Below are 22,163 nucleotides of genomic sequence, written 5' to 3'. Positions count from 1 at the left end.
GCGGGGGACTGGCCAAGCAGTCCCGGCGCATGGGAGATGGCTTACCCCTGCGCTTGCGCTCCCAGCCCCTTTCACAGCCCTCTGGAGCAATGAAGGCTTTTTCGTAACTGTGGTGAAGCTAGGATTTCATTAAGCTCTTAGCTGTATTTTGCATCCCTGCCTTGACCTGACCTTCACTCTGCAGCTAGAAAGATCTCACTCCTTGCGTGCGCTACTGAACAGTCCCACGGGGTCCTCCCTGCACCCTAAGGAAGATGAACTTCCCAGTGACACTAAACCATTAAGTCATGGGGAAGAAAGAGGGCCAGCTGGTGACTCGGCACAGGACCGACTCTAGGCAGGGAACCCACAGCCCTTTTTCCCAGGCCGGCGCAATCCCCACGCCTGTGGAAAGGCTCCTTTTGTTCGTAACGGGGAAACCTCCGCAGTATCTACTTTCTCAGCCAAAGCGGAACGTGTCAGGTCATCGATACGACCGTGGAGGTCTGCTTACATCCTTCAGGTGTCCGGAGGGTGATGAAGTCGTTGGTGTTGTAGACTCGGCTGAGACACTGCACTTGGACTTTCACCTGATAGGTACAGTCAGGCTTGAGGACTTTCAAAACACCGTTGGTTTTGTTGCTGTGGGTTTCCAAAATCTTCCAAATGCTTTCACCGACCATCCTGCACGAGAGAGTCGCACCGCTCGGGTCAGGACAGTGCTTAGTAACAGAGGGTGAAACCGTCTATCGGTATGCTAAGAGCTTACTGCCAAGTTTTTTGTTTCAGTAACGCCACACTACAGCCTTGAAAAGATGCTCTTTGAAAGCCTGAACTAAACACAGCCTAGTGACTTATAAGCACCGTTCTCTGAGGTTTTCTATAACTGCTGTACTCTAAGTTCTTGACTTGGTTCTTAGTAGCGGTCCCACAAAGACAAGACCCGAGTGGGAAAAAACTCCCACGATACTGTCTGAGGAAACTAATACAGCTTTTCGCAAACGCCCTCTAGTAACGCCTGTTTTGGGTCTCCTTTGCAATCGAGTACTAGAAGATTTTCCAAGCAGATCTAGATTGCGTAGCTCTTGGTCTTTCAGGCCTGACTCCGTACGGTACTTTGCTCGTGCTTCTCCTAGCCTGTACTTGATACGAATAGCAACGGGTCATGCAGTACTATATGGGGTGTACCTGTAGTAGACGTTGTAGACACAGGAGGTCGAGGACATTCTTTTAGGCCGAGCCCACGTCAGAGTGACATCGCCGGAGAAATCGGCCGTCCACTGGAGGTTCTGGACTTTGTACACGATTGTGTCATCTAAGCGGGTAACGGGAAAAGTTAGTCTATCGGAGGGAAATGACCCCTTCGCCGAGACCAGAAACAGGAACGATGTTCATAGCACAAACAACGTGTGGAGGTAGGAACAGCAGTATGACTGAAGGGAGTATCTGCACCATTCAAATGAGACGTGGAATCTAGGTGGGCCTTATCTAGGTGGGCATATCATCTCTCATATATGGAGAAGAGCAGGCTTATCAGAGGGCTGTTCAGAGCAGGAACATATTCCTCGTGCTCTCAGTTCTCCCCAAAATGTCTTGGATGAATTTATGCTGCATCATGCAAGCATCCCCTTTGCCCTAAGGAGAGATAAAGCATGGCAGTTGATGAAATACTCTTCAACCTAATTCTGGAAGTGGATGAGTGCTTATACTCGTGCGATGAATCTGTGCTGTCGCTGTAAGCTATCCAGGGCCTTTTTTGCGTGGTCTTCCTTATCGCGTCTGCCATTCAGCCGAAGGACCCAAGCGAAGGCCGGTAAATAAGGCAGTAGTCTGGGGATTGCCTTGACGCCTGACCTTGGGAAGGGCATGTAGGGGATAATTACACTGTGAAATCCCGCACTGGCAGCGGTGGGGACTGGAGGTGCTTATCTGAAGTGGGCCAAATCCATGCCCTGCTCCTGCTAGGCCATTCCCCGCTCTCTCCTTCTGGGGACCACGCGTTGGAGCCAGCATCCATGCGCCGTGGCCTGGCTCCACTTGGGTGCTCAGCTTCATTCCCAATGCTGTACAGAAAGCGAGCAGAGCCAAACTGCTGCCGCTTCGCTGTCGCTAACCAACTGGAAATGAAACCCGGAAGGCGTGCGGGTCCACGGACAGGGACGGCCAGGCAAGCTCTCCAAACGAAAAGAGGTGGTTTTATTTTGGCGTAGCGGCCGAGCCATGAATCTCGGCAGCTCCTTCCCCCTCCCCTGAACCTGCTAGCCTTTCCCAATCAATATTTAATTAAAGAACTGAAACCTGAGGGATGCGCAAACCCCCAAGCAGTTCAGTAGGAAAGCGGCTGAATGTCATGGCTGGCCAGAGACAGCGATTGATCGCTGTTATCTGCCCAGGGCGGGCTGCCGCGGGCGTCCCGCCTGCCTCCGCGGGGCCACCAAAGGCTGGCGTGGGAGGACCAGGGACGGCAGCAGGGCATGTGCCATGGCTCCCAGGGTCACCTTGCAAAGGAGGACGGAGCGGGACACTATTGCTTCACCTGTGGGCCATATGAAATAAGACAGCTTTGCTCCTACCCATCCTAAAGCCGTTTTTCTGTGTCTGAGGCTATTGGTAAACCAATTGCCAGTGTAGAAGCTGTCCGGGAAGTTTGTCCCAGCCGGTTATAAATGGGCGAGGAGGCAGCCTGGACAGCTGAACAGAGGCACATACGTCCAGGGTGTTGTGAATGAAAGGCCACGTGTCCAGGAGCGCACCTCTGCGTACTAACACAGAGCGGGGCGTGAGAAACGGACGAGGGCTGCCGCTTACCGGTACAGTTACTTTCATCGCTGCTGTCTGAACAGTCCAGATATCCATCACACCGCTCTGTCACCATAATGCAGGCCTCTCCATCCTCGCATTTATAACCATTAGGGCACAACAGGGTGCTGTGAGTAGCTGAAAGAGGCAGAACGGTGTCAGGACTCAAGGCACGGAAGTTCCCTCACCAGCACGGGGCTGTTTGCAGGGCTGCTGCTGCCTCAGAAGCAGGCACGATGCTGGGCGCCTGCATGTCAGGGATGGAGCTCAGGCAGAGTGTCAGTCATAGGGCTATCTCATTCTGGCTGCACCTTCTGGCAGGGTGGCATCAGAAGAACCTGGAGCATATCCCACGGGAAACAACTGGACTTCTAATGGGAATGGCGAAGGTTGTTTGGGCTGTTTATTCCTTTTTGCCTATAATGTTACTGTGCTATGAATCTATGATTTATTGCAAGGATTTCACAAGCAATGAAACTCCTCGGTGGCTCCCCCGTCCTCACAAAGAGCTTCCCAAGGGGCAGAGGCAGGCGAGACGCTCTCCCCTCCCCGCACTTACGGCAGTTCTTCTCGTCCGTGCCATCCTGGCAGTCCCGCAGGCCGTCGCACCGCTTCCAGTTGGGGATGCACTTGTGCAGCTGCTGGCACTCGAACTCGAACCTGCTGCAGCGTCCCGGGAGCGCCGGGGAGGTGGCCGTCGCGTTGGGTCCTGCACACAGCAGCGAGTGAGGAAACCACTCGAGGCAGGGCTAGGCTGCGCTGCCACCAGGAGGGACCAAAACCCCGTCCCCAGGTCCCGACTCCACTAGATGGCAATCTCTTCCCATCTAGCAGAGAGATGGCTTCTGCTGGAACGACGCCTAAACCATCCTCTCTCCTGACTGCAGAGGGCTGGAAAAGCAGGGGATGTCCTCCACCGGCTCAGAGCTCAGCAGGTCCTAGCAAGGACCGCAGCAGGGAAAAAAGCAACCCTCTTTTACCTTCAGCGGAGGTATGAGCTGGGACACTCACCCTGCAGCCCTGCTCTCTGTGATCTCACACAGAGTCTAAGGCATGACATTTGAGCGGGAACCTGCGGCAGCACTAAATCACGCCGCACGCAGAGCTGGAGCAGCGTCTCAGCTGGTGGCAGGAGCTCTGACCCCAGGGAGAGAGGAGACGGTGAGCTTGTACACCGCAGTGTGACGTAGCCCTGTTATCTGGCAAGGCTCTCAGATGGAAAGGCCAACAGTCCTTGCAGATGGGAACCTACAGGAAAAGGAAGGGGCGAGGAAGAGAAAAGCTTACGTGAAGTGGGGCAGGCTTCCTCGTCGGAGCCGTCGGTGCAGTCCTTGTAGCCGTCGCAGACCCAGCTGTTCACGATGCAGGCGCCGCTGTTGCAACGGAAGTGATTCGGTAGACACGTCGGTGGGATCGATGTAGTAACGGGGTGAACTGGAGAACCTAAAAATACACCATTCGGAGCCGATCTGAGAGGCCTGCTTCTGCGTACCGGCTGTAAGCTGTGCCCGTTTCCCGCAGACTGAAAGCCACTGTCAGCAGAGGGAAGTGGGAGCAGGCAAGGCATTACAAGACCAATATTGTCATCTGCATGGTATCTGCACAGCTCCTAATCGGGATTGCCAAAAACAGGGAGTAAAAGGAGGCATGGGAGTGCACACACAGCCTGCTCATGGGAGATTTTGAGAGCCACGGGGGCTGGCACAGGCTGTCCCGAGCAGCCCTGCGGGAAGGCAGCCGATGCCGACAGCGGTCCTTCAGCGTGCCGCAGCCCAGCCTCGGCCGGGGCTCCCACGAGCGGAGCAGAGCGCCACGTGCCCTTACCCTCGCAGTCCTTCTCATCGGACCAGTCCCCGCAGTCGTTCTCCTCGTCGCACTTCCACCGGTTGGGGATGCAGTGCCCGTTCCCGCACTGGAACTGGTAGTACCGGGAGCAGTTCGGGGCCTCTGTTGGGTTTTCTGACAACGAAAGGAGAGTCCTATGAGGCCCAGCGTGCTCTCAGCGGTCATCAGCCCAGGTGACGTGTGGGAGCGTCTGAGGCCGGGCTACGGCTGGCCCAGAGACCACGACCCTATCTGTTTGCGTGAGCAGCACGGGCAGGGGCCTTTCTCTTCATCTCCAGCATTCCTATTCCTCACAGCCCTCGCTAGCCTGTGGCCTCCACTATTATGTCTGTGCGCTGGGTGCCTCATGGCCGGGCACCACCTACGATCTCAGAACCAGAGCTGACTGCAAAAATCAGACAGAGGATGGCAGAAATGGAGAAGCAAACCCCGCAACTCTGGAATGAAGACGCGGCTGCTTCGTCCGGCTGGGTACGGCTCCTACAGCTACCCGGGGAACGGCGGTAAATATTGAGTTTGGCTGAAAACTGCCTGTCTGCTTTGGGCTGGGAATCTGTCGAGTAAATATGGTCACAGCATACTTAGTCAAGCACAGGATGTGGCAGCCGTATTGCATTTTTCATTGTGCTTCAGTTTACCTGCCTGCAATATGAGGAAAATGGTATCGATGTCCTTGTAAGACAGTCTGCGACGTGCAAGTGGAACGCTGCACACGCGTATATGTACATACACGAGCACGTACGTAAAACGTGAAAAAGCCAGTGCTCTGTGCGCCCGAAATTCAAAGGAGGCAGGAGGTATGGCGACAAGAGACCCTGAGGTACCGCTCACCGCAGTTTGCTTCGTCAGAGTAATCGCCACAGTCATCCATCCCATCGCACTTCCACACCAGGCTGATGCACACCCCGTTCTGGCACTGGAAGCTGAACTGGTCACAGGTCCGGTGGAACTCAGGATCCTGGGCTGCAGGCCAGCACAGAGAGACATTGGAGGTTTAGCGTAAAGACTGAGGGCCTGAGGAAAGCTCATCATTGAGGAAGAAGGAAGCAGCAAGCTCAGAGGCAATCGTGGATTTATATGCAGAGCATTACAGTCCAGAGACACCTCCTAGGAGATCTGGCAGCCTTCTGGTACCCTGAGGAATACATTCTCCTCTCCATGCCTCTGGTTTCATTCTCTGCCCAACCCTCCTTTTGCAAAGATGCACAATATCGTGCTTACAGCAGCCAGCATAGTTGGCATCCTCATCTGATCCGTCTCGACACTGGATGATGCCATCGCACACCATGGAGTGGAACAAGCACTGCTGACGGTTCTTGCACACGAAATCCATGTAGCGGGTGCACAGGGGTTCTGGAGAAACGGGAGGTCAGGAGGGGAGGGGATGGCACCTCTGCTGTCCTTGGCAGCAGGAATGCCACCCGCCGTGATCTGCGTAGGCCTGAGCGCAGCGGCCAGATTTCAGGAGCTGCAGAAAGTTTCCAAGACACATCACTCGAGCCCTGTCTCTGCACAGACTGCCCTCGCCCGCTAACGCACCGGGGTGCAAGCAGGTCGGCACAGGAGTCAGGAAGGGTTTGGGAACTTCTCTGAATACAGCTCTTGGCAGCATGTCCTCCCTACCCGTCACATCCCCGCCTACTGCGCCTTTTGCTGACGCTCGCAGACCGGCCGATTTCCCAGGGCGCTCGTGAATGCTAACTCAGGCTTTCCCATTATCTCACCAGGGCTTTTCTCCCAGCGAGACGGGCTTTGGCAGACCGTGAAGGCTGTCAGCCCTCGCTGCCGGGCCCCACGAGCTCCCCACGGCCCCGGCACTCACCGCAGTGCTGCTCGTCCGAGGCATCGGAGCAGTCGTTGATGCCGTCGCAGTGTTTGCTGGTTGGGATGCACGTGCCGTTCGGGCACTGGAAGCCGTTGCACTTTTTTTCTGAAAATCAGAATTGGGTGGATGTTGTGTTCAGCTACCTACAGAAAGCCAGGGCACAGCCCCAGCTGCCTTGTCCCCGCGGCTGCCTCGTTTTGGAGGGATGGGAATCGTCCCCCCGAGTGTGGCGCAGGTTTATCTCGGGGAGTTTGTAGAAAACCCTCCCGCCCCACGGCAGAGCCTCCTCCGCACGTTACCGCAGTTGGCGGGGTCTTCGTCGGAGCCATCCTGGCAGTCGGCGTCGCCGTCGCAGGCCCAGCGCTGCGGGATGCAGTGGCCGTTCTGGCACTGGAAGCTGGAGGCCTCGCAGGTGTGATATACTGCTGAAACCAGAGCCGGGGGGCACCGCCTGAGCGTGGGCTGCCGCCGCCTCCCCGCTGAGCCGCAGCACGCGTCGAGTCGGGCCCCGCCGCCACGCGCCCCTGCGCCCTTCACCTGCGCCAGGGCTTCGCGCCGTGGCGGGTCCCACCGCTAAGTGCGGCTCCACAGCACAAGCGACCACCCCATGGGCCCCAGGCAAGAATCTGCCAGGAGTCCAAGTTCTCCCTGAGTCACGCCATGGTCTTTTCCTCTCTGTGCCGTGCTTGCTTACAAGCCTGCTGGGCCTCAGGTGTAGCTTTCGGAGGCTAGCGAGCCCTCCCAAAGCCAGGAGCCTCGTTCCCTTTGATCTTGGTCTTTGGCGTGTGTGTGGGCAAAGGCGACAGGGTGGCATCTTGCCAGAGATGGCAAGAAACATCCCAGCGAGCAAGCAAGCCTTGGCAGAGCGCGGCAGGGTCCCCTGCTCAGGGGAGGACAGGCTCTGAGACAGCCTTTAATTAAGGCAGGTGAGGATTTTCTGTGTTGCCAAAGCAAATTAGAAACACAAATCTCCCTGGGTTTCCCCAGGAGCGGGGCCTTGGCTTTCCTTAGGCTCCTGTCATGAAAATATCTGCCTGTAGGGTATCTTAGTTGAAGCCTAGTCTATGTTGTCACTTTAGAGACAAATACCGCTCTTCAACCAGGAGAGCGCTCGTTACAGAGAAGAGAAGCTGTGTTCAACTGAAGTAAAAGGCACGCTACTGAATTTTCGGTTAGCGAGTGACACGCACTTGCAGATATTTAAAAATACTACAATCTTGTGGCAGTAATATTCTATTAGGTTTTTGGCATGAAATGTAATTATTTAAGATAAGAGCAATAATTGCATCTGGTGAAGTCAGATGAAATGTTTCTCAAATAATTGTGATCCTCTTGATAATTCCAACTTTAGGCTTTACAAACCCGAAACGCTTTTTGAAGTAGGTTTCTTTCCTGTGGTAATTCTCCCTGGAGAAACTCATAAGAGAGATAAGTGATACCAATATAAATTAAAGCTTCTCATATAGCCACGCGCTCGGAATACTAACGACCGGGATCCCCAGCGCCCCGTTATAAACCCCCTATGCTCGACGCACGGCAAATGCCACGGGGGGTGAGCACACAGGAGCTCGGAGACCTGAAAGGGATCTCCTAGATCCTCGTGCCAGAGCCCCACGACAGCAGCTAGCCCCGCTGTCTGTCCCGATGGCTCCGGGGCTGCAGCCAGAGCAGAGCTGCTGGTGGTAACCTCAGGGGCTCTTGTGGCCCCCCTCAGGGCTTCCCCGGCCCCATCAGCCCGTCTGCTCTGACGGGCTGATCTCAGCCATGTGGCCTGGAAACCACTGCTTTAACCCTGAAATATCCTGTGTTGCTTTACAAGTACGAGCTTACGCCTTTTGCTGATGGACTCGGAACTCTCATGGCTCGGTGGGTTTTGGGGCTTTTTGTTTGTAACGGAAAAGACCAACACATTGTTATCTGTGGTCAGTTCTAATGAGAAAAAGGCTCTAACTGGCAGTTAACTTCAGGAGGCCGACGAGGGACATGGGTTTAACGCTGCGGTGCTGAGGATAGGTGAGCGTAGTGACTTTCAACTGCGAACAGGGAGCGAGGCTCACGGGTGTAGGGCTTGCTGCACGAGAGGTGTAAACTAGAAACGATACTATTTCTGGCAACCAGGCTGCATCGATATGAGTTGTAAGTGAAATAAGAGCGGATCTTCCACGTGCGACTCCATACTCCTGCCACGCTCTTTAGATTTTCAGACCCATGGAGCAAAGTGAGGCTGCTAGAAGAGGAGCCACCTCCCAAACTAAATCGGCCTCTCCTTCAGATCAACTGATGGTCGAGAAGCTGCAAAGAACATGCCCGTTTTCTGCAACATATTCAATGGCAAGAAAAGGATCAGAGTTCAAGCTGGGAAATGCGATTGGCGCACGCTGGCCTGTCTGCGGCCTCTGTGCAACGGGGGAGCCCTTTTTGCGCAGAAGTATCCTTTGACTGTCCGGCAGCGAGAGAACCCCTTCCCTGTTCAATGGAGGTTCAAAGGCACGGCCCCCGCCAGCTGGTATGCAGAAGGCGGACGGCCCTGTAGCCACCGCAGCGAGGCACGCCTGTCAGTGCAACCTTGCAGGTAGAAAGCAAAGCTGGATCGCTGTGTGAGCATTGTGAGGCTGTCAGCAAATTTATAGCGAGCCCTAAGGCCTATTGGAGGCACTGGAGGAAAGAAACCCTTTGCTTTCGGAGCATTACATCACCCCGAGTGCAGCTGCGGGCTGCCTGGATGTCCTGTTGGGTGGCTCAGCTAACAAGCAGGGAACAGAGGCGCAAGAAGTGGGCCGATGTTTTAAGGCACCTCAGGCTGAAAGTAATGAGTATTTGCAGCAGAAGAGTATCGATCACATCGAAGTGCTTACCGGTGCAGTTCACTTCATCGGACCAGTCCCTGCAGTCGTTATCACCATCACACATCCAGGAGAGACGAATGCACATCCCCGAGCTGCAGCTGAATTCATCGTTTCGACACTGGTGAGCCTCTGCGAACAAGCACGCACAGTTCAGATGTCGTCGGGGCCAGAGGAGAGGAGAGGAGGAGGAAAGCTTCGCGCGGGCTGTTAACTGAGGAGAGGAGGCTGGTATCCCAGAGGCGACAGACTAGACAGCCCTGCGAAGCAGTCTTGTCTCGAAAGCTTGTTTTCCTGCCTTGTCCCTAGCCGCGAACAACCAAGAACTACCGCCTTGCTGTTCACCAGCCTCTTCTCTCCTTCAATTCGATGCCCCACCTCTCCAAATGGCTAAGCTGGAGGAGGATGGCCACAAACACGGCACCACTGAGCAACCCACACTTCCCGTGCGCTTGCTGGGCAGCCACCCAAGGTCAGCTTGTAATCTCCCACAAATATTTGGCTTTGGGTCACAGGAGTACCCAAGGAGCAGAGCGGGCGAGCTGGACAATCACGGCCCAGAAGTCTCCCTGCCGGACCACAGCGATGGGGAGAACCGGCGCGCGGCCTCGCTCTCTTCGCCTGTCCCTCATTTCCCAGCACCCAGTAAATGACGGGAGGAGGCGGCTGCTAGCCGGGACAAACGGGGATCTGACGAAGCACTGCCTTGCCCTACGGTGTCTACAAGTAGCGCCCTGCCCCAGAACACTGCAGGGCGTTCTGCCCTTGCATGGGGACAGGCAAGGAGGTTTGAGGGAGGGCACTCACCACAGTGACTTTCATCGCTGTTATCCCCGCAGTCGTCCTCCAGGTCACATTTGTAGGACAGTGGGATGCAAGTCCCCGAGCCCTGGCAGCGGAACTGGGTGTCGGCGTCACACACGGTGGTGGCTAACGCAGCGAGGAGGGACAGGAGGAGGAGAAGCGGTTAAGGTGGTGGATGGAAAACGGTTTCTGCTACCTGAGTGTGTGTACAGTACTCGGTGCAGGGAAGCCAAGGGAAAGGGACAGCACCCTGCGAGCTTTGCTCCGTGCGGTCTGAGTTAGTGTATTGTAATGTCATTATTAGGCACCCTGCCAAAAGCACAGCAAAGAGGGGTTAGCTGTCTGCCTGGGGATCAGGACCAAAGGTCCTGTCAACGTCATGTCTGCTCGCAAGCCAGAGAGCAAGAAAGCCGAGGCCGTACAGCTGCCTGCTCCCCACAAAGGGGCCCTGAAACCACAGGTGGTGGGACGAGACAGGGCAGCCAAAGGAGGAGAAAAGCTGGGCATCAGCGTTGCTATCCAAGGCAGCATTCCTGTGCCAAACGGGTGACCCCCAGCGAGCCCCCGCTGAGGAATGGGTACCCACAGAGGCTTTCCCTCACAGGAAGCGAGGCAATGAACTCAAATTTGGACTTTGCTGACTGATACCTCCATGCTGGCAGGAAAATAAGCTCCTTATCGGTACAAAACGGGCACAAATGGCACCTCTCCAGGAACACCTGGTCCTCCATGGATTCCTAACTTTAAACCTGGCCCATTTTCCGCAGTGCGCTCATCCAAACCCTTGAGGCTCTGCAAAGCCATGGAAAGCGGCGGAAGATCTGCCCCTCCTGCAGGTATTGGTGGTCCCCAGGTTTACTCGAAAAGGTGACCTCTGTCTTAAATCGAGGTGAACGCGATTTATGAGCTCAACAAGAGGCCCGTGTCAGCATGACGCAGACAGACAGCCACTTTCTATCTGCACTCCTTTTCTTGGCGTTGGCTGTGCCCTCGATTAGCCTCAGAAGACAATTAGTGCGCGAGAGAAACACGTGCCCTCGCGTGCCAGCCGCCATCGGTCTCACTGAATGGTAGACAGTTACACCTGAGCTTGTCAAGGGGCAAATAGCGGCCCTTGCAGGACGCAACTCATCTGATGGGCTTTGGATATCCACCGAAGGAGGAGATGCCTCTTCCTCTCCTTGACTACAAAGGGAGTGTAGGCCGTCGGCTCAGGTGCAATGCTGACACAGCAGCCATCTGAATTTGGACGGGCGAATGCCACCGCAGGACACTTACGGCAGTTCTTCTCATCGCTCATGTCCCCACAGTCGTTATCGTTGTCACACCGCCAAATGCTGTTTATGCAGTTCCCATTGAAGCATCTGTACTGGTTAGGCAGACACGTGTTTTCTGGTGCAAAAGGGAAACCAAAAACAAGCTGGTGTGAGGCATGACGCCGCGCTTTCAGAAGACAGGCCGTACTCCACCGCGCCCAAAGGGCGGCGGAAAGGTCATGTCGACCTTTTTCACAAAGGTAGAAGCCTCCTCTCAACATAAAGCAGCAGCGAGAACCACGTGTGATTTTTACCTTCCTTTATGCAAGTGGTGTTCTTCATGATGTAGCCGCGAGGACAGTCGCACTTCACCTCCCCCGTGGGCAGCACGGTGCTGGACACCCCGTCGGGGCACTTGCAGCTCTTGCCGTTGTTCGACTTGGGCAGGCAGAGCAGGCTGCAGGGCTTGGCGATGCAGGCGTTCTCCCCTGGTGCGAAGGCAGGGAGGAGGGGGACATCGTCAGGACAGAGGGCCAGAGGGAAGCCCAGTCTCACCCGCCATCCCAGGCTTTGGGTTCAGACCCCGTCAGGAGCCAGCTCTGCCGCCCCGAGTGCTGAGGCTGGCCTTCGAAGTGCACAGAGCCATCTGCCCCAGGGAGATCGAGGGCCTGAAAGGACCTCCGAGTCTCTTGCAGGGTGCTGTCTGGCAAAGCCCTTTGACGGCCTTATACCCATCTGAAAACGAAGCCAATCCCTGCAGCGCATTAATCAGGCAGGGGCCGCCGCTGCCTTATTGCAGCCCCGACGGATGACTAAGTGGAGGACAGAGTTGGTGCGGTGCCGAGAGCCTGTATGTTTTTTAGCCCTTACAGCAGTTGGCCGGGAAAGGCCATGGTCTGCGACCGAAGCTATGAGGTGCCACCACAGAGGGCTGCCCAACGGACTCTCTCCCTGATGGGGAGCGTCTCTCCTGGTAGGCCAAAAGCAGGGTGCACCGCTCGCGAAACACATTCCTTACGATGACGCCCGAGCGCCTCGCACTCTGAAGGAATGGGGATATATTCAGGCTCACGAAACAGAAGCTGAGATGGGCGGGTGGCCTGGGACCCTGTGGAAATTGGGGACGAACACATCTCTAATACGCAGGGAAGACCATCTGCACGTTCACGTGATTACCTGTTGTCTTCCCTCTGTAAAAGATTTTCATATCCATGATCCCATTTAATCGGCCGACTAAGATCTCCATTCTCGAACCGCTGGTTTTGGACGCTCTGAAAATACTCAGCTGTGACCAGTCGTTCCAGTAGATTTCATTCTGAAACACAGGCTTGGCTCTTAGCGCGAGCAGCAGTGCTGCCGGGGCTGTGCTCGTCAGCGGTTACCTGCGCTAAGCCAGTCTAACCGCCTGGATGCGTGGGGCAATCGAGAGTGCAAAGCTTCCCCAACCCAAGGGGAGGAAGATGAGGAAGACCCGAGCTGGGGTTAGAGCAGGAACGGAAGCGGCAGTCGCATCTGCCGAGCAGCACGCAGTCTGGGGACGGTATCGCAGTGCGGCCGCCTGGGAAAGCGGCACGTCTCTCGGATGCTGGGCCTGGTTTCAACTGCTCCTGCCCGCTCGTTGCAGGGCTTTGTGGGAACGTACCGGGAGCAGAAAGAGAGCAAGCAGCACCCCAGCTCCTACTCTCCCGATGCAGCACGCTCAACACTCCTCTGCCGCCCACCTCGTACGCAGACAACCTCGGAGCAAGCACGCTCCGGAAACGCGTGCCGACGGGAAACGAGCTGTCGCGTATGTACGCATATACCTTAAATACAGCAATAGCGTAGGGGTGAGGGAGGCTGTCAAGGATCACAGATCTCTGCAGCCCGTTGAAATCGACCCTCTCGATCCTGTCCATATAGGCTTCAGTCCAGTAGATCCAGCGGTCATCCACAGAAATGCCATTCGGCCACCGCACGCCCTCCGAAACGATGCACCCGGCCGACGACCCGTCCATGTCGCTTCTGTAAATGCCAGCTCTGGAGTCTCCCCAGTCCGTCCAGAACATCAACCTGACAGCAGGCAAAGAGGGTACAAGAAAGAATAATAAAACAGCTCATCAAAAGGAAACAGGGTATGAAGCAGAGGTTGGAATACTTTACATTCTATGTCTCTTGCAAGACATGCCTTTGGAAAGGGAGCTCTTTGCAATTCTAATGAACGCCACCGGCAGAGCTACAAGCAGCAGAGAGGCTTATGTAGCTGCAGGTTCTGTGGTGTGACTGCAGCTGTAGGTTACCTTGCGTGGAACTGCTTTGCATCAGCGCGCACGGCTAAAGGCCGCTCAGGGTTGTCGTTGCTACGTTTGCAGCGCAGCACCCGCAGCAAAGCCGTACTCGGAAAGACCTAAGTGGCGTTTGGCTCTTCACTTGGAGCGTGGCTCGCTTTCTTCACGCATCGCTGCGGCTCTCCCCACTGACCAAACCAGTTTTACGGGCAGGAGAAGTTATTTACTGGTAGATATATACGGGTAGGAAACCAGCAGTTTGATGAAAAGACAAAACCGGTTTGAGATCTCTGCTTCGTGGAGGCTGGCACCTTAGCTGGGCACGTGATGGCAGGTGCGGGCTCCGTGGGGCTGCACTGTGAGCTGTATCGCGCCGCGCTGCCCACCGCTGCTCCCGTCCCTGCTGCGCCCTCCCTCGTGTTCACCTCTTACAAGCGCAGCGGTGCAGGAGGGCCTGTACCGGCACGGTTCTGCTGGGGAATAGCAAGGGACCTGACTACTTGTGATGCTTGCTTTCTTACCCGTCTCGGGGAACCAGAGCGAGGGCTCTGGGACGTTCAAGTATCGAGGAATTGAGGACGGTGAGTCGCAGGTCTCCATCTGGATTGGCAACCTGGAATCGTAACCAAAAACAGGAGGGCTGTGTTCACTGTGGGCAATACAGGGGGCAGTTGCGCTGGGTAAAGCGACGTGAAAGCCGTGGCAGGTAATTACGGCTCCCTATTAAAACAGCTGTCGTGGGCACAGGGAGCAGTTTCTGCGAGGCAGGTGATAAAAGAGGACAGAACGGTGTATTTAATGACGTTTCTGCGTGACTGAGCGAGCAGCCGGCTGCCGCGGCGCTCGGTCCGTACCCCATGTCGGCCACGTGTACCGCGCAAGGATGTCGGCGCTTTTCTCCCCCCTTGCGTTTCTGCTGCACAATGTGGCCCCGCAAACTGACCTCGGTTTAAGTACACGGGGCTGAAAGCTATCGTACCCTGTTTGCATTTAGGTCCAATAAAGTGGCCAGAGTTCAGTAACGCCCCACTGGCAATGAGACTTCAGGACACCGGCCAACCTGGGGCCCAGGCTCCTCTCAAAGAGGCACTGACACTATCACCTCTTTGTAGCACGGGCGTGCATAGCTGTACCTCAATTTTGGGAATCCCAGCGTTGACCCAGTACAGCAACTGGCTGAGAGGTTCAAAGGCCAAAGCTTCCACTGTTTCCAGCCCAGTGCTCACGATTATTTCCTGCCCAGAGCTGCCGTTGAGACAAAGACGCTGCCAAAAAAATCAGAATAAAAAGTGAGGAACTTCCGCAGCCTGAAGGTGAGCGCGGTCAGGCGCGCGAGGCAAGCCATAACAGACAGCTCAGAGAGGAGGAGTACCCAAGATAAACATTTGTATTTCAGGAGTGTATGCCACCCTTGCCCTCGGCGCAAGGCAGCGACGACACGGGCGGCCGGCCGGCACGGCAGCGGCCTCTCTGCCCCCCGGCTCACCTGTATAATGTCAAGAGTCACGTCAGCCCAGTACAAGCAGTTGTGGTCGTAGTCAAAGTCCAGAGCGACCGCCCCTCGCAGCCCGGCCAGGGGCAGCTCCTCGCTGACGCCGGAGGCGAGGTCGTAGCGGTGGATGGAGTAGCGGGTGGCGTAGAGAATGAACTCGTTCTCCTCTGCAAGAACAGGGAGGGCCTTGTTTAGACGTCTCTGGACGTTTCAGGCTACTCGAGGGGCAAAAAGAAAATACCAGGTATTTTTTCGTACCCGTGACCGCATGTTTTAGCGCCTCAGCGCAAGGGAGCCAAAGGCCCTTTGTCTCGGAGGGATTAGGTGAATGAGAACGCCCTAATAGCCTTACGCGGTTCCGGCCCGCACTCGTGCCCGGGAACACACTGCGGCCGTTGTTTGTTCCAGGGGCCGAAGGAGAAGGTAAGGACGGCCAAATCGGTCGCGACCCCTTCCTTCCCACGTTAGCCTGCCGCCAACGAGAAACAAAATACAGATCTCCTGTTCCTCAAAAGTCTCGTAAGAAAGGTGGGAGTGATGTAAATCTGCGAGTCCTAGGGGACACCGGCACCGCAGTAGGTATCTCAGAGTGGGTTTTGTTTCAAAATGGCATCAAATCCAGCGTAATGGGATCCTGGTCCGGGACAAAGTCTCCCGGGCGTTAGCATGCTACCGGTAAAGTCTAATAATGCTATTAATGAGTAAAGCTAATGTCAGTAAGTAACTCTGGCTCTGCATCCCTAATGAGATTATACGGAGATACGAAACGGATACTGTACATGAAAGCGTCACCATGGTGCAAGCCAACACGTATCTGAAGACGATCAGCAAATACTCTGGGAACACGGCACTTCAAAGCCTGGCCCGGTGGGGACTGCAGGTTTATTTTTCAATTGGCAAGGCCCTTCTCAGCATGACTAACTCAGCTCTCCAAATAGCTCAAGAGGGCTCAGAGGGGCAAATAACTTGTCGGGCTCAGAACGAGCAGGAAAACTAAGCACGGCGTTGGCGTGAATCCCAGTAGAGAGAACGCTTCCCCAGACACCCGCTGGGCCGTTTTGCACCTGGAATGTCTTTCGCACCCTGAAAAATTCTGGGACGGTGCAGGGGAACCTCACGCCAGCGAGGCTGACTGCTCCGCCGCCCTACGGCTCCGCTCAGCTCTGGCCCCGGGCTCACCCTGCCGGCTCAGCAGCCCCGTCCCTTACGTGAGCCTTTTCCCTGTCTCGGGCTGGCTTTCGAGCTGCGGCGCAGCAGCATGCTAATCACGCGGCTCGTGACGGCAGATTAAATTAAAGCTGTAAGGAGCAGAATGCAAAGAACTTTGGCAGCGTAGGAGCACGAGACCTCACGAGTTTCGGCGCCGCGTACGTTCGAAAGCAGAAAATGAGGACGGAGGCGAAGTCTGGCAGGCAGAGGCTCGAGGACTAAAAGTCAGCCTCTGTGCCGGTGGTGGCCCCAAATGGCCATCGTTCGACTGCGTACGGTGGCCTGTCTCAGGGAGGTAACTTTCGGAGGGTCTTTGCAGAATGGGTGCATCTTGGCTCTAACTCCTGTCTTTCAGGGTGGGTTCCAGCCCGCTACAGCGAGTACACAACGAGGATAAGAGGGTTCCCGTCTGTAGCTTGCTCTGAGGGCCTCAGCCTCCTGTGACTTCAGGAGCAGACAGGGCTTTGCACCAGGGGCCGAAGTTGCTCCAGAGCAGGTCGCTCAGCAGCTCTCTGGGCCCCGGAGGGGACGGGAGATGATGGATTGGTAAGCGACGGAGGCATTTCTGGTCCCGTGTCATAGGTTTTGTGTGAGAGCCCTCTGGGAATGGAGTTTGTGCATAGTCCCTCAGGCATCGGCCAAAGGTGTTAGGTACGAAGCCCTTGCGCCCGAAGCGGTCCCGCAAGTACTCACCGGCTAGCGGGCACGGTACCAGCTCCCCTTCGAGCCGTGACTCGATGTCTCCACCGGTACAAGTGTCCCCAGAGATCTTTCGGTAGCTGCAACATATACAGCCAGACGGGTTATGTCACAGAAACACCCCACCACGTGCAGCTAGAATAAGCAGCGGTACTTAGTCTCAAATCAGACGTATGTCCAAATACGTAATTCGTTTAGTGTCGCTCACGGGGCGTTTGTGGGTGGGTTTGGTGGTTGTTGGGGTTTTTTTGATCGCCAATAGCCTAAGTCCCAGCATTGGGAAGATCGGATTCCCTTCCCAAGACGTACCCTCGAGTCTTCTTGTAAGTCGAGCCAACAGGGCAAGGGACCGGCGGGTCGTACGGTTTCCCAGCGAATTCGGGGTCGGGGACGCAAACTTCTAGCGATAAGTCATCGCTCAGTTTAAAGCCAAAATCACTGCAAGGAGAAGACAGATATAAGGAAGGACGGGGAAGAAGGGAAAAATGCAGTCGCGCTAGACTAGTACTCTGCTCTATTTTTGCATAGAAGTGTTAAGAACCCAAGGAATCTCTGAAGTCCATGCGTTTATTATCAGTATTGAGCTGCATAATAATATCTTACAGCCAGACAGCGTCTGTCTCCGGGACGTTTCAAGAACATCTTGTATATAAGTCTGCCAGTGGCCGAGCAGACTAGGGTAGGTGAGGCAGAAAGACATAGCCGACCCCGTGCGCTCTGAAAATCTGGCTGGCGGCCCCAGTTCTCTCGCTAGCTGGCTTAGATCACCGCTCTGTCTTTTGGCGTTTCCTGCTGGTAAAATGGGAGTCACAGCGTATCTGTTCTTAGGGAAACGCTGTGGAAGAGGTTGTGTCCGCCTGACGTTTCAGAGAGCCGAGGGCCGCGATTCTGAGGCAGGAATCGGATCCCGCCAGCCCTACTCTCAGTGTGCTCGTGACGAGCCAGACCGGGGCTCTGTCTCTGTATCGGACAGGCAGGTCTGGACCCCTATCCTTAACCGCGAGTACCGGGCGCTCGAGCGGTCCGGCCGAGAGCTCCGCGGAAAGTGCAGTCCCTGAGAAGCAGGTCACTTTCTAACCCCAAACCTTTGCGTCAGATGGCCAGGGCGCATTTCCGAATCCTGGGAGCTGTGCGGCGTCGGTAACGTGCAAATTGCAGACAAAGTGTTATAGCGGGGCCAGTTGCGTCTCTGTGGCTAAAGAGTTGCTAAGCTTTGGAGCGGAGGATCTCCAGATGCAACGGGAAATTGTCTGGCCTCATTCGAAAGAAGGTGATGGAACTCCTCCTCTATGAAACCTTTCAGGGGCTCCCGAAAGGTTCTGAAGACATTAAAGGAGTCTCATGCTCCGTTATTAACGAAAGGAAGTTTTCAGTCTATTTAGTTTCCTCTTCGCTATGAAATGAAGCAGTGATATGCAGAGCTAAGTACACTGGACCTTTGTTCACTTGGAGCGATCGGTCGCAGATACTTATCTCGGGCTTACAATCCAGACTAAAAGAAAATAATAGGTATTTACCATTCAAAGTCTTCCCTCGTACAAGAGCAGTTGGAGACCATGACAGGCCTGTCAAAATCTTCCCCGTTGAAACAGGTCGCATGAGGAGTCCTCCTTTTGAAAACGGTTTTATGGCCCAGTAAGCATTCATTGCCTCGCTCGTCGGAGGGTGACCACAGTTTGTAGTCGTTCTCCGTGCAAGGGACCCCTAAGAGAAGCAACAAGTTTCGGGTAAAGAAAGGCGCGGTCCTCGCGGCACCCCAGACTGAGGGTTCGAAAGCAAGAGAGCCGCAGACGTCCCTCGGTCGCCGCCGCTGACGCGTGCCGGGCGAGGACGTGCGAAGCGCGGGACCGTGTCCCGCGCCAGGGCCACGCTGCGCTCCGGGGACCAGGGGGACGCAGAGAGCCGTGCTGTCAGAGGAGGAGCAAAAGGCCTCGCGGGGGGAACCGCAGGCTCCGAGCAGCTAGCGCAGGCTCCGAGGAGGCTGCGCGAACCTTGGCCTCTCGGCGCGGCTAGTGGCATCGAGAGCTGGGATGCTCGGAGCAAGGGCGGGCGTGCCGGGATCCAGCCGTGCACCGCAATAACGCCCCTTGCTCCTTTCCTCTCGCCGCCCTCCGCCGGCACGAACCGAGCGGTTTCCCCTCAACCGCAGGGCTCTAGCCCTGCTCGAAAGGAAAAGGCAAAGGAGAAAGCGTTTCAGCTCAGAGCGTGCGGCGGCACTCGGTGACAGGAGGCAACAAGCAGCCTCGTTGCGGTAACAGTGAATTTGCGATGCCTCATTGAAATGAAGTCGCTCTGGTTACCAAACAGATCCGTTTGTAACAAAATGTCAAGGGAATCGGTGATAAATTTTAGTCAAGCAAATTCCTCTGCTGAGTTTAACTGCTCTTTGATTAAAATGCTGCCTTGCAATCAAAGCTGAAATGGGTTATAAAACATTCATAGGCACAAGCCTTCAGAAGGGTTTTTTTCCTCGCCTTTCCTTTTCCACAAATTCCCCAGCGAGGAGGGAAGGCGTACGGGGAGGGCGCAGGGGACACGAGCGCCCGCAGCAGCCGCGTGCACGTGGACGCGAGGGACAGGGCACCCGAACGCGGATGGTGGTACCGCGGTCCCCGCGGGAGACGCCCTCTCTCCCCCGGCTCGTGCGGGACGGCCGGAGTCGGTCTCGAGGGCTTCTCTCTGGGGTCTCTCTGGAAAACAGGACAGAGGGCAAGAGCCACAAAGCTGCACCTGATTCGTATTCAGGCACCCAACGTCCCGTGCTCGTTAGCGGGAAGCTAAGAGCCTCGGACGACTAAGTAGTTGGGTTCGTAGCCTGAAGTCTCTAGGTCACTTTGGGCTTCTAAAAACCGCTCCTCACGCTCAGCTCCCCAGAGTGGGTATGTCAAGATACGCCTTGCCCCCACAGGGGCGCTCGGGGCAGGCAGCGCAGCGCGGGGACCGGCCGGTTTCAGGCGAGGGCTTAATAGCGCGCGTAACCTGCAGAGGCGCGGGGTGCCGACGGGACGGCGCTCTCGCCCGCACGACCGCCATCAGCGACGGCTCCGTCGCCCGTCCCCTTACCCAGCACGTCAGTGGTGTTGATCTGCAGTATCAGCCAGCTGTGGCCGTTCTCTTTGTAGGAGCCGAAGATGGTGAAGATGGTGCTTTTTTCGCCGGGCTCGGTAAGCAGGCCGTACACAAACACCGGCTTCTCTGAGAAAGTGAACGTTTTCCAGGTTTCCCCCTCATTTGTGCTGTACCTGGAGAAAGAAGATCGGGAGAGCTGCCAGGGGAAAGGTCCCGCCCGCCGCAGGGCACTCTCTCCCGGCCCTAGCTGAGCACCAGAGGCGATCCCCCAGCCCCCCGCTGCTTACTTGAGCTGGTCGGTCTCGGTGCCCTGCGCGATGGCCACGAGAATGCCGCCGTGGTCACCCCAGGTGTAATAGTGGGGTCCAGACAGCGCCTGGAAGAGAAACGGTGCTGAACGGTGTGTCAGAGGGGTGCCGAAGGACGCAAAAAGGTTGTCGGGAAAGTGTGCTTTGTTAGAAATGCCGCCTGACCCGAGCTAAGGGTTGGGGTCGCGCCGGCTGAGCCGAGTGTCTGGAGGCACCTGGGAGTCCAGTGTTTATGGGCCAACAGCTGTAGAGCAGAGCAGCCAGCCCCATTTTCCTAAATGTACAGCTGTGCTTAAAAGCAGTGCTGCGCCTTGGACTCCGCTCCTCCCGCGCCGTGTGGAGGGAAAGAATCAGCGGAAAAAGTGCCGTTACGTGAAACCAGCGTCCATCGCTCCCCCTCTCAGCCTCCAGCTCTTTGTCATGTCTGCAAGCCTTTCCCGACGCTCGTCAGGGACTCGCCGCCTTCCTAGGACTGCAGGTAAGCGGCGGTGCTCGGGCTACAAGGGTTTTGGAATGCTCAAGGAGAAGCGAAGCTGTGGCGTGTAGTAACGAGCCCCAGAGACGGTTTGTACATCCATTCCACAGAAAGAAACTCGTGCACTCTGACCTCCAGCTCTATTTAGTGGCCGCCGACACAGAATCACCTTTGCGTTCCTATCTGGGGAGCCCAGCACAGCTCAGCGGGAAAATAGGAAGCACGTATGTGCCCGACTCCGCTTGCGGGACGTGCTAACGCACTCGGGGACGTTCTTAGGCAGGGCACTGAATGTAGTGTTTCTTTCTTTTCTTGCTGTTAGATCACGCCAGTGATCTGGAGAGGAACGAGCCTTCCAGTCTCCCGCTGCTTGCCAAAGCCGGGAGGAAGGAGCGGTATTACTCCTTCTCAGCTGAGGAACTACGCTGCTGGGTCATTCTGCGCCTCCGCTCACGATACGAAGGCCCCGAATAAGTCGGAGCTCGGCGTCGGTAACCGCGGGTCAACGCTTCCTCGGCGCGCTTTAACAGGGGAGGCTGGCACCCGGAAGTCTCGGCTTTCGGATACCCTTCCCCGGCCGTGAGCGCTCCCGTCTCGCCGCAAGGCTCCCTCGGGGAGAAACGGCGGGTCCCCACGGCCGCTCCCCGGCCGCATTTCGGAGGCGCCCGCTCTCAGCCGGGGCCAGCCTCCCGACCACAGTCGGCTTGGCAGGAGCCAAAGCTGTGGCGTGTCCCCGCCGCCACTGCAGCTGCTCAGATGTTCACCCAGACCGCGCAGCACTTACGGGAGGAAAACGAGGCCGTTTAATTCGCGGGATTAAATCGCTTGCAGATGTTGAAATACTATATTACACTCGCAGCAGAATGCACGGGCAAACCACAAGTACTGCCGCAGACCAGAACACCCGCTTAGGAAACAGCATCAAACTCCCCATAAACCGAGGGCAACATTCTATTTTTCTGGAAGACGCCGGAGCCTTTCCGGACGCTCACGTACAAAGTCCTGGCTGTCCGTCATGTCTGAAAGGGGACAGATGCCCCGTTCCAGGGGCACGTCCTGCCGGCTGAAGGAAAGAATTAGAGGAGGGAACTCTACCGCACCTGAACCCACCGCCTTAACCACGAGGCTCATCTCCCTGGTGACCCACGGCCGGTCCTTCGCTTAAGGACCCTTGTGCCTTGGTCTCGAGGGACATTCGTCACCTTCCAGCTACAGCTCTCGGATGCCTACGCGGAGGTCACCGGTAATGCCCGAAGGCTGCCCATCACCTCTCTATGTCGCTGCCAAAGTCCC

At 56.1% G+C, this 22,163-nt stretch overlaps 1 protein-coding gene across 1 annotated transcript in view; it reads right to left on the bottom strand.

The window, feature by feature from the left end:
- SORL1 (sortilin related receptor 1) overlaps nucleotides 1–22,163 on the bottom strand; it is a 48,742-nt gene that overhangs the window by 8,344 nt on the left and 18,235 nt on the right. The window contains exons 12-35 of the mRNA XM_086476798.1: nucleotides 20,375–20,463; nucleotides 20,082–20,260; nucleotides 18,536–18,722; nucleotides 17,328–17,456; nucleotides 17,013–17,098; nucleotides 15,105–15,277; nucleotides 14,752–14,883; nucleotides 14,140–14,231; nucleotides 13,157–13,403; nucleotides 12,528–12,666; nucleotides 11,666–11,839; nucleotides 11,374–11,487; nucleotides 10,099–10,221; nucleotides 9,304–9,423; nucleotides 6,748–6,873; nucleotides 6,446–6,553; nucleotides 5,845–5,976; nucleotides 5,455–5,586; nucleotides 4,603–4,737; nucleotides 4,066–4,221; nucleotides 3,338–3,487; nucleotides 2,788–2,916; nucleotides 1,168–1,294; nucleotides 494–663 (exon numbers count right to left, since the gene is read on the bottom strand). Of these exons, the coding sequence (XP_086332924.1) occupies nucleotides 494–663; nucleotides 1,168–1,294; nucleotides 2,788–2,916; nucleotides 3,338–3,487; nucleotides 4,066–4,221; nucleotides 4,603–4,737; nucleotides 5,455–5,586; nucleotides 5,845–5,976; nucleotides 6,446–6,553; nucleotides 6,748–6,873; nucleotides 9,304–9,423; nucleotides 10,099–10,221; nucleotides 11,374–11,487; nucleotides 11,666–11,839; nucleotides 12,528–12,666; nucleotides 13,157–13,403; nucleotides 14,140–14,231; nucleotides 14,752–14,883; nucleotides 15,105–15,277; nucleotides 17,013–17,098; nucleotides 17,328–17,456; nucleotides 18,536–18,722; nucleotides 20,082–20,260; nucleotides 20,375–20,463 (3,349 nt within the window). The remainder of the gene's footprint in view (nucleotides 1–493; nucleotides 664–1,167; nucleotides 1,295–2,787; nucleotides 2,917–3,337; nucleotides 3,488–4,065; nucleotides 4,222–4,602; nucleotides 4,738–5,454; nucleotides 5,587–5,844; nucleotides 5,977–6,445; nucleotides 6,554–6,747; nucleotides 6,874–9,303; nucleotides 9,424–10,098; nucleotides 10,222–11,373; nucleotides 11,488–11,665; nucleotides 11,840–12,527; nucleotides 12,667–13,156; nucleotides 13,404–14,139; nucleotides 14,232–14,751; nucleotides 14,884–15,104; nucleotides 15,278–17,012; nucleotides 17,099–17,327; nucleotides 17,457–18,535; nucleotides 18,723–20,081; nucleotides 20,261–20,374; nucleotides 20,464–22,163) is intronic.

This window comes from Leptosomus discolor, chromosome 22, assembly GCF_034619465.1.
Source record: "Leptosomus discolor isolate bLepDis1 chromosome 22, bLepDis1.hap2, whole genome shotgun sequence".
Lineage (NCBI taxonomy): Eukaryota > Metazoa > Chordata > Aves > Leptosomiformes > Leptosomidae > Leptosomus > Leptosomus discolor.
This window is presented reverse-complemented; position numbering and strand designations above follow the sequence as displayed.